The sequence below is a fragment of the Morus notabilis genome, unplaced genomic scaffold, assembly GCF_000414095.1.
Source record: "Morus notabilis unplaced genomic scaffold, ASM41409v2 Scaffold1108, whole genome shotgun sequence".
NCBI lineage: Eukaryota > Viridiplantae > Streptophyta > Magnoliopsida > Rosales > Moraceae > Morus > Morus notabilis.
The window spans coordinates 222,141-233,519 of NW_010361440.1; the positions used below are offsets into that span (position 1 = coordinate 222,141).

The 11,379-nt window shown below is 31.8% G+C and overlaps 2 protein-coding genes across 2 annotated transcripts; both read right to left on the reverse strand.

The window, feature by feature from the left end:
• Positions 1 to 9,417: 9,417 nt before the first annotated feature.
• On the reverse strand, positions 9,418 to 10,298 carry LOC21392493. The gene is made up of 2 exons (XM_010099540.2): positions 9,649 to 10,298; positions 9,418 to 9,483 (listed from the first exon to the last, which is right to left on the reverse strand). The coding sequence occupies exon 1, from the start codon at positions 10,235 to 10,237 to the stop codon at positions 9,662 to 9,664; it is 576 nt and encodes a 191-aa protein (XP_010097842.2). The 5' UTR covers positions 10,238 to 10,298; the 3' UTR covers positions 9,418 to 9,483; positions 9,649 to 9,661.
• A 74-nt stretch (positions 10,299 to 10,372) lies between these two features.
• Positions 10,373 to 10,849, reverse strand: LOC112091866 (transcription factor CYCLOIDEA-like; the record flags this gene model as incomplete). Its single annotated transcript, XM_024166551.1, has 1 exon — positions 10,373 to 10,849. A coding segment is annotated over exon 1 (471 nt), but the record flags the coding sequence as incomplete, so codon positions are not given.
• Positions 10,850 to 11,379: the final 530 nt, after the last annotated feature.

An 11,379-nucleotide genomic window follows, 5' to 3' on the forward strand; every position in this document is an offset into this window, starting at 1 on the left:
AGTACTTTTTACTGTAGTAAAAAAATTAAATGTGATTATTTCTAAGAGCTTTTTATTATAATAAAATTAAAATTTTAAATTTAAATCGGTAAAATAAACGAAACTTAAATATCTGATGGGCAAGCTTTCTATCCGATCCATTTGGTGTCAATCATTGACACAACTCTTGTGCTGCTGTGCACCACAACAACGATGCCTAAAGCCTAAACCTATGGGCCGAATCCCCAAGTAGACAATCCCTAAGTATTCAAGCAAGTTGCCAAAGGGTATTCCTAAAACTAGTAAGTTTTCTATAAAAGTCATATAATTAAATTCAAATTTGTTAAAACTGATATTCTTCTAATTCACTCGAAAAAAAGGGTAAATTATGTATGGTATTATTTTTCTTAAGATGGTATTTCTCTAATTCACCTGAGAAAAAGGTATAAATTAGACTGAATGTATCACTTTTAAATTATAGTTATTCACATATATTGTCTTTACATGTTAGTTAGGCTTAAATCTTTTCATATAATTGGCATACTTGAATAAAACGACTTTTTACCTAGAAAAATACCTCTTTTCTAAAAGTGTTATTCTTCTATGTTACACTAGATACTAGATAGGGGGAAACAGAGAATATATAATTAGAAAATGTGTACTTTAACTTCTTTTTTTAGCAAATTAAAGGTAGACCAGCTGAATACAAATGAAATTTACAACCATGCTTAAATAGAGAGAAGCAAAGAAAATAGATCACTGGGGATAAAGAGAACATCCCTCGATGATCATAAGTAGTGACATGGGCATCGGCAAAGGGTAGAGCCAAACCAAATAAGTCATGCGACGGAGGCGTACATCAAAATTATAGAAAAAATGGACTGAACTTTTTATGAGGTGGTCTCGTGGCTCTGTTCATTTCACCGATTCGAGTTTTGTTACAGTAAAAAATTCTTAAAAATAGTGACATTTAACTTTTTTATTAGAATAAAAAGTTCTCACATAAAGTCACATTTCAACTCGAATTAAAAATTTAAATCAGCGAAAAATTTTAGAGGCAACAAACTACAAATTTCATAAAATTTTATATAATTTTTTAAAGTAAATTTCAGGTGAGATGGATGTCCACCCTCGATTATAGGTGACTCCATTCATGAACAGGGTCGAAAGAGCCCAAATGTATCCAACCTGTGGACGAAGCGCGAATAAAAATCTGGTACCACTAAATAAACTACAAGATGTTGCACTCAGTTTGTAGGCGTATATACCGTTTCACATCTCAAATTATAATTATAATTTTTGTATATAAAAGAAAATACTGTGATAAAAAAATTAAATTTAAATTTTTATTAAAAAACACAATAAAAAAACTTGAGTCGTGAAAAATAACAAAGTTATAATGTTTGGCATTTGTTCCTTGAACAAGATTATGAGTCAACATTCTTCTTTATAGAAAAAACCTTGACATTTGCAAAAAAAAAAAAAAATGCTACACTGATCAATCAAACCATAATTACGCGATTTGAAGCTCCAGGCTTGACATTAATAATGCATATATGTGTCAGTACTTCTATTTCTGCTTTGTCTATAAGAAAGCTTCATTTTTTTTTAATTTTTTTTAACTTTCTTTAGGTAGATCTGATAATATTAATTTATAATCCTTAAATTTAATTAAAATTATATTTAGTTATATATAAGATATATAATTTTTAATATAAATATAACGGTTAAAAAATAAAAAAATTATTTATTTTATTCTGTTCCTAAAAAAAAACTCATTTTTTTTACCGCCTATGAAAACTAACTAATGACAACTTCATAGTAATTGACCTACTAGAGTACAATGCCAGCTCTTACACCCCTAGTGAGAGCTATTAAAAAATTGCTCAGTCCAAAAATGTCAAAAATTATTCAAGAACGACAAAAGAATACGGTACGCATTCATTACAACTGTAGAGGTCATTGTTTCATATCTCTAGGCTCATTCATACACTCTTTGCAAACCATACACGTCCCATTTGTCGGGTTATTAATTTTATACCCAATTTTTTTTTATATTTTTATAATAGAATATGAAAACAATACACTATTAGTAAAGTTATATTTTTGAACCGTTATCAGAAAATATCTCTTATCGTATTTTTTATTTTAATATCATTTTAATTAGATTCAATGATTAAAACATATACTGTCGGTATGAAGTTTTATAATGTGTTTGGTATGCATGAAAAGTGGAAGAAAAAAAAATATTGGAGGGATTTTTGGATAGAAATTAAGAAGTTAGCTTGTTTGGTAGAAAGAAAATTGGAAAAAAAAAGAAAAATTAAATGAAAATTTTTATTAGCATGTCCCATCATATTCAATCCATCTAAAAATGAGTGAATTTTAAGAAAAGAAAATACAGATAACTACACAAATAAAGTCAAATTGTTGAGTTGTCCTCATTTGTCATCTAAAATTGTCCTCATTTAGACAAAAAAGTAATTACACTAATAATAATTTTCTCATCCCTTTAGTTTCAATTCCTATACCAAACAAAGGAAAATAAATTTAAGAGACGTTTAGTTCATGGATTAGAACAATGTGATTAGAATTATTTTTAATTTACGTGTATTTTTTATGAGAAAAAATACTGTAACGAACTACGAACTATAATTCAAATCAGGAAACAAATCTAGGTACCAAACAACCTCTCATTTTGTTTCTTTTGTATCATACCAAATAAGTTAAGAAAAAATTAAAATTTTTTCTATCTTTTTAATTTTCTATGTATTATAATTTTTCTTTCTCTCTCATTTTCTTTCCTTTTTATCAAACAGAGTGTTAGTGTAGAAGTTTTTTAAAAAAATTTTTTTTTGCCCTTAATTAGTAGAGTATATACCCGCTGACTGCTGGTAATAATAAAAAAAAATTTTTTGCCCTTAATTAGTAGAGTATATACCCGCTGACTGCTGGTAATAAAGTACTATCTACTCGTAAGTCTAAGTCTAACCCTAAGCGATCACATCTCTTAATACCATCTCGGATACACAACATACTCTCTCCATGCACTTTGTTTTTTAATGCAACTCATACGTACAAAAGTTTCCCTTACCGATGTAATTTGAAAAAAAAAAAAAAAAAAAAAGAAAGAAAAGAAACTTTGGACAAAATAATATTTACCGGTCCAAAGTGAGAGAATAAAAAGAGAAAAAAAAAAGTAGGGTTTGTAGATATATGATACTGGATTGGTGGATTTTCTTTTCTGGAGCATGGTCAAATCAGGAAATTAAAAGCTAGGAAGATTTTCACTGGGTATTATATTAGATTCTCCGTAGTATTTGCAGGAATTTTATATTGGATATTCTGCAGAGCCTCACTGATCTCCAACTGACACACTAAATTACTGATTACTGTAGCCGCCATTAATTTCCTTTCTATTTCCCTCTAACAACTCACAAGCCAGCAAAAATCCACTTCTACGACAATGTATATTTTGCTCTTTGAGTGACCGTTTTCCGTATATTCCTAGCTACCACAAATGAGCAAGTGCAAATTTCAAAAGAACCCCCACGAAAAAGAAAGTTCACTTCTCTCTCTCTCTCTCTCTCTTTCTCTCTCTTCTTTCTCTGTTTGAGAATTTTAAGTGTATGTGGCTTCTGCAAAGTAAGTACCAATTTTAGCTTTCTCAGCTCGTTTTCTTTTCTCATGCATATATATATATATATATGTATATATCTCTGTGTGATTATATATTATTCGTTGTTTGATGAAATGTCTCCATCTCGTACCTTTTTAGGGTGTGTAATGAACATTCATGTTTTTTTTTTCCTTCTGAGCTATAGAATTAGTGTAACTGTGTAGATTTCTGTTTGTGTATTAAAGGTCGCCGGTCTAGGCCAGACAATGTCGTTTCAGTAACGTAAATCACGGGCAATTTGGTCCCTCTCCTTCGCATGCAGAGAATTTTTATACATTTTGGCAGCTGGGAAATTTGAAAACCAGAAAAGAAAGTTAGAAAAATTAATCATAATGTCATAACTAACCATGTTTTGCTGCCTAATTAAACTTTGCTCTTAATATACATACGTTTTTTTTTTATTTCTTTATTTTTATTTTCTCTTTCAGGAGGAGTGTTTATTATGATTTATTTCTCTTCTCTTGGGGCGATCATGAAGATGAGTTACTTATTGAGGAGAGGGAGAGTCCGAGGAAGTTATGAAATATGGAAAGTTGACGCGAAAGACAAGTGACAACAAATCTGGACGCACACGTTTTGATAATCTGAAAGAGTCCACTGGTAAGATTTGAAAGCTTGACCATACCCAGCAGGCTTCATTATGATATGATATGTCTGATGGGTCCCACGTTAATCTTTTCAGTTTCATCCTTTTCTTATTGTTGGTTTTCTCACTTTTTGTTGAAAAGTTTTTAGGCTACAATATATAGACGCACGTACGTACTATAATTATGACAGTCACAAGGGAAAGCTAATGAGGGAAAAAAAAAAAAAAAGGAAAAGAAGAAGAAAAAAAATTATAAGGTGTTAAAAAGATGTATCAATTGAACACAATATCCGGAAAAGTTGTTTGAGAAATTGCAAGTAGCGGACAGGCATATATACTATTTGTACTAAAAGTAGAATGTACCTTCTTTAAAAATTTGATTTTTTTTGGCAATGTGTCAAATATACATAAAATTAAGAATGCTAGTAACAAATTGTATTGTATTGACTATTAACTAGTGTATTTGTACTGCCTAAAAAACGCGTATAAGGCAGTACGTATTAGAGAAAACTAAAGTTATAAATGCATGTTAATGTCGGATAGAAAGTTTTCCCGTGTATTGTTGCTTTCTCTTTCCTTAAGTACATCACATCACAATGCAGATTTTCACCCTCTTTTTTTTTTCCAATGCACGTGGGACAGCCTATAGTGTGTTGGCTGGTCTATATATAATTGATGTGGATAAATTGGAAAGGAAAATAAAATTATATTTCAAAATTTGTTTCTTAGAGTTACAGCTCTCTGGTGCTACTGTATGGATATTGCGGCTGTTTAGGGAAACATGGTTCACAGAATCACGTATCGTATTACAGTAATATTACTGTTAAATGATCTGTTGGCACCAAAATTTTGCAATTTTCATTTTTCGGTATATGTTTGTATTATATATATATACTTATATATGTGCTTGTATATATATATATTATTTAGCACATAAATAAATAGATGAGAAAATTACAGATTTTATCTCTTTAAATATCTAACTTATTAAAAGTATGTATTTTAAAAAAATTTACCTCCTGATTAGTTCTAACTAATCTAAAAAGTAGAAATATATAGACTAATGTTAAATGGTCGAAATAAAAAAGGCTACATTTTAAGAGGTATTTTTAAAAATTAGCCTAGATCGGCTTATATACACTTTGTAGGGTTTGCTCCCTACAGAACTTGTAATCACTTGTAGTTATTGAAATTTTTAGATGTCTCTCTGCTGACTATAACCAACATAATAACTAATGAAGGCTGTTTCGATGTAGATAGTACCTTGTGCCCTATTATAAGCTTATGAAATAACTAAAACACCGTATCAATGCTAAGGAAAGTACTAGGCTAATATATGTATGTGCATTTGTATATATCTCTGCCTTTTCATATCAAGTTGAGCTTCCTAAAAAGAGGCATGTATATATAGGCATGCTCGTCAATCCCAGATTTTAACTAAACATAGTCTATATAGGATTTTACTCTTTCCAAAGCCAAGTTTTTGAACATAAGAACAAGCAAAATGGTGAATATTTCTGTGGTCTCATATATATATATATATATATATATCCACTAGCTAACCAGCCAGATATCATAATCACAATAACTAAAGGTCTTGATAACAAAAAGAGCAAAAAAAAAAAAAAAAAACTAAAGGTCTTAAAATAGGAAACACAACCTATAGCAGACCAGCAGACATAGTTAAAGAAATAGTGAAATTAATTTAAAGAAAATAAGAAGAGGTCCTCACAAAGTTAAGTTTTTATATGCATGCTTGATCGCATATATCTGATACATTATAGGTTATATAAAAGAAACCAAAAGGCACAGTAGCCACAAGCCAAAACAAAAACAGAAACCAAATAAAAAAATGAAAAAGAGAACAACCGGCTGATCTACTATATCTCTATCAAAGATCGATACATTATAGGTTATAGTAGCCTCATGCATGCGTTATTAAAATAACACAAAATTAACTTGTTTAATAACAATAGTAACACAAAACAATCTATGCAAAATTTCACCCTTTTCTAATAATCTAGCTATAGAAAGTATCACTATGGAATTGATCACACAACTAATAGAAATATGTATCAAACTAGTTTAAAGCTGTGTGTTTAATTGTACTCTTATTCTTATTACATGAAGAGTTGTATATATGAAAATCCTTATGAATTAGTTTTTCTTAGTTTCTGTCAGCTAAAACTCGGAGTTCAGTTCTTTAACAAAACACATGAACAAAATAAAACCTTAGACTAATTACTGCTAAATAGATGAAGACACACATACTCTTTCTCGTTTTTAGTTAATGATCTGCAGGAAGAATGTGACGAGAAGCGTCATATCTACCAAAATTCTAATAAGTAACCTTGAAAACACATCATTATCATCTTTCTTTCTTTTGAAAATCTTCAAATATTTGGTACTGTATATTCAACATATTACTTACAACCACCTTTCTATCACCAAGCAACAAATCTGCACCAATATACTTATCGCCATTTATTCATCAATACCATATATAAATACATGTAGAATCAGTTATATGTTATTACAAAAAACACAAAATTTTTGAAAATAGAATAGTTTCCAGAGTCGTATATACAAACAGTATCTTTATCGGAAAGTTGTTAACTAATTTCTTCAATGTTATTGTTCCCAACTAGCCTTGACTGTTGTTAGTCTCCTTTTCATTAATACTTACACAGCAAGCAGACTATTATAGAATTATTTATATATCCTTATTTTATTCACCAGAAAATCCTCTGAAAATTTCAGTACTTAAGAGAATGATATGACAGAAAGTCAGTAATATTGCAAGGAAGGAAGGAAAAATGCCATGACATGTCTTTTTGTTAAAGGAGGCAAGTACGGTTAAGATATTCATACTTTTGGAATGAACAATTATTTTTACTTCTGGATAACATGCTTACAATTTACTTGATAAGAGGGAAAAGTAGACGGAGCAATAGGGTTCAGAAGAACAAATTAATCAGAATCTATGATTGTTTTGTCGGAAAGATAAAAGGAGGGAATGAATAGGTAAAGGATTCAAATTCTTCCAAATAATTCCAACTAAGTTTGGAGAGATTTCTGAAGGAAACTATATACACTTAATTTTGGAAAGTAACTACTTCAGTACCTTTTATTATTGAAGGAAACTAAACCAACCAGGCATAAATGGTATCTTGAACAAGAGAAACGACTTCTCTCCATTTTTCTCTCCCTTCGACCACGCAAATGTTCAAAAGGTTGACATCTAAATACAAAATGTACGCATAGATCAAAACTTCCTATTTTTTTTTTTATTTTTATTTTTATTTTTTTTTTTTTTTTTTTCATACAATCTTAAGCTTATATTTACAGGAGACAGAGATCTAGACACTTAAGAGAGAACAATACTTATAAGTTGTATGTTGAAGCTATTACAAGTTCATGATCCGGAGTGCATAAAGTAAGTTTTCCAGACTATATATAGTCAAGTTATTCTTAAATGATTTTGGGATAAGACAATTACATGCTAAATTTATAAATAAGAAAAACAATATTTTGGTAATTACCTTTGCATTAGAGTTAACAGCTGAACAGAAAAGAATAAATATAGTGTGGTGTAACCACAGCAGACTTGCTCATGTTCTATTCTGTTTGTTTCTGGTTTTACTGTTGGAGAGCATGTAAATGTATGTCTCTAATATTATACACACACACACACACAATATTGTATACGTACTACATCTCTCATGTGTCTCAATTCAATAATGAAACGCAAAAACATGAGGATCACAACGTATACCACAAATTAATTAAATGGCAACAAGCTCATTGTATTACCTTACAAGCTTCAACAGGTCAAAGCAATTGGTAAGAATGACATAGCTTTTTAGTCTATCAGTTAGTGGCTATATAACACAATTTTGTGTCAAATTGGACATTTACTTATGTTCTTGGCTACAGAAAATATACTTCAGGTTGATAGTTATAATCCCGATTACCAAAAACAGTCATAATTAGTTATGATATATCATTTGTAGTACTAGGAACACTAGAGTAATTTTCAGTCCGTACGAAGAGCAGGAAACTTCAAAAATAAAAATTAAATACTAAAGTTTTAGCTCGCATTTGATGCATATAGGAGTTTCGAATTATTAATAAGTATTAGCCATATCAAATCTGAGCTTGAGTTTGGATTTTTTTTTTAATTGTTAGGCTTAAGTACTTTTTGAACTCCCTAACATTGTCAAGATTGAATTTCATGACGCATTCTGCATATGGCTTACATCGTTTTAGTTTCTCAACTTGAATGCTATTTCCCAAGGAAATTACTAATTATTATACGTACACCAAAGGTTTCAAATATTAAAAACTTCTATATGAGTGTGTTGACGTCATAATGTATTTTGACATGATGTGAAAATATCATATTGATTAGACTCCAAAAACTTTAATTTCTTTAGTGTAGCCACATTACACGACTGGTTTTAGAAGTTTCCTGCTATCTGTTCATGAATAATCCTCATCAAATTATCAATCAACTTTTAGTTAACAGGAAATATCTCTCATCTGCAACCAAAATTCTCAATTAAACTTATATACTCTTTTAATTAGACAAATTGGCATATATAGTTGTTTGGTTTTGTTTTGTTTTTTATGTGTGTGCTTTTGTTTTTTTTTTTTTTTTCCTGCAGAAAACCTCAAACTTATACCATTTTCTGAAAATTCATCTTTCAAGCCAAGTTGTCATATATACGCATCATGACCAAGTAAAGAGAACTCAAGAAAAAGGGGGAATAAAATTCCAGAGAAATTAGATATAAGTACTTCAAAGCATCCAAAAACAGTGGAGATCATTAATCAATACTTCAAAATGCATATAATTAAGCTAGCGTTCAAATTAAAGTACTAACTACTACTTGTCCAATACATATAAATTAAGCTCAAAACATAACAAAGGAATGATGATATCTTACGCATCTTCATCATGAGTACTCACTAGCTAGCTTTAGAAGTAGAGACATTGAATATATTCCCTTCGAACCTTGTGTATCTGATCATGAATCTCCCCTCTCAAGTCTTGGCCACAGATTTGATCTTCTTCTGCAAATATTGATCATTGTTTGATGCTGAAATCACTATACAGATGTGAAAAGTGATGACCAACAATATATATACATATATATATATATATATTCCCTTCGAACCTTGTGTATCTGATCATGAATCTCCCCTCTCAAGTCTTGGCCACAGATTTGATCTTCTTCTGCAAATATTGATCATTGTTTGATGCTGAAATCACTATACAGATGTGAAAAGTGATGACCAACAATATATATACATATATATATATATATATGTATCTATATAAAGTAAAAATATAACGCCGAGTCTTGACAAAAGAGTACAATATGCGGTTTGGACACCTTACAGCTTTGAAAGATTCACGTCGGCAAGCAAAAGCTGGACGAGTGTGGAGAGGCCGTACTGATATTGTTGCTGTTGTTGTTGTCCCAATTTTGAGTCAATAATAAGCTTGGAGAAGAGTAGATCATAGCGCTGTTCGAAGATTCACCTTTTGAGATCCCACAAAACTGTCCCTGATGGTGATCATAAGTACCGCTAGAAATCAAAGGAAACTTCAACTTGTTCCTCTTGATCATCACAACACTAGGCTCTTCTTGATCATCATCATCATCATCTTTACGAGCATTAGACCTCATCCGAAAAAGGCCAGCTTCTTTCTCCTGGCTAATTTCCCCGACCAAGTTTGGGGATCTTAGAGTTTGATCTTGATCAAGGTGGCTCGTTACTGTTCTGAAGAGTTGGTTCGAGATCTGAGAGCTCCAACCTGCGCATTTTCCCATATTATAATTCGACCTAATTTTATTACTATTATAACTACTAGTGCAATAGTTGTGCTTCTTTTCTTTGGTTCTTGCCCTTGCCCTCGCCCGCGCCTTTGCCCTCGCCTCCTTCGCGAGGAGACTCATCAAAGCCGACTCGCTCAACGTCTCCATATCGATTTTCTCTTCTAGGCACTTTCTTTTTGGAGCTAATAACACGCCGTCTTCTTCTTCTTCTTCTTCTTCTTCTTCTTCTTCTTCTTCTTCTTCTTCTTCTTCTTCTTCTTCTTCTTCTTCTTCTTCTTCTTCTTCTTCTTCTTCTTCTTCTTCTTCTTCTTCTTCTTCTTCCTCTTCTTCTAGGTTATTATGATCATCTTTATCTTCTGGAGAAACATTGTGCTCGGCAGCGACTTCGTTGAATTCACACTGGTCTGAGTTAGCTGCGGAAGACAATAAAGCAGTACTCTTGGTCATAACATGGCCGTGATGATCATGGGTTCTGAGCTTACTCCTAGAGAGCTCTTTGATGGCTTTCTTGGACTTGGTGAGAAGCCATTCCAGGGTCTTGCTGGCCTTGTCAAACCCTAGCATGTCATGGAGGTCGAAGAACTCGCGGGCGATGTCGATCGAGAGCCTCACCCGGCGATCTCTAAGCCCCTGCGCGGTGTAAATCTTGCTGTGCCGGTCCTTCTTGGTCGGCTTCTTTGGGAGGCCGAAATTATTTGGATCAGTGAAGATCACATCTTGCTTAGTGGTGGTAGTGGTAGTTGTACTGGTCATGGTGTTGGCCGTACAGTTCGAAACTTTAACCGGGGAAAATTGATGTCCTCAAGAAAGAGGGAGACTAATAATGGGACAGAGTTACGGGAGATATATATATATAAATTTCTGGTTAGAACTTGATTACCTGGTTCAACCATTGAACGAGTACTTACATAGTAATAAGTCCTCTCTACACCTTGTTTCTTTGATATTTTTGTAACTTTTTTTTAAATAATTTCCTTTTTTTCGTTTAGTATTTTGACACTTGGCTTTACTAGTTAAATAATTTTGTTATACTTTCTCGAATAATTAGCCTTTGTATCTTGATGTTATCCTTGGGGTTAATGTTACGTACAAAAATGGATACGTGTTAATTGTTATGACTTTTGATTACATGAAACGGTACAGAATAGTATGTGGGTTTGTGCAACATAATGTGGAAGCAGCGTAAGCAAATGAGGGAGTGATCATGACTAACCAAAACAAATTCAGGAGATTGATGGGAATCCTTTCAACTTTTAGACCCGTTAATTTTCACACATAAGAGAGGGAGA

Bases quoted from the DNA above. Each gene is read 5' to 3' on its own strand.
- LOC21392493 (XM_010099540.2), bottom strand. From the start codon at position 10,237: ATGGAGACGTTGAGCGAGTCGGCTTTGATGAGTCTCCTCGCGAAGGAG.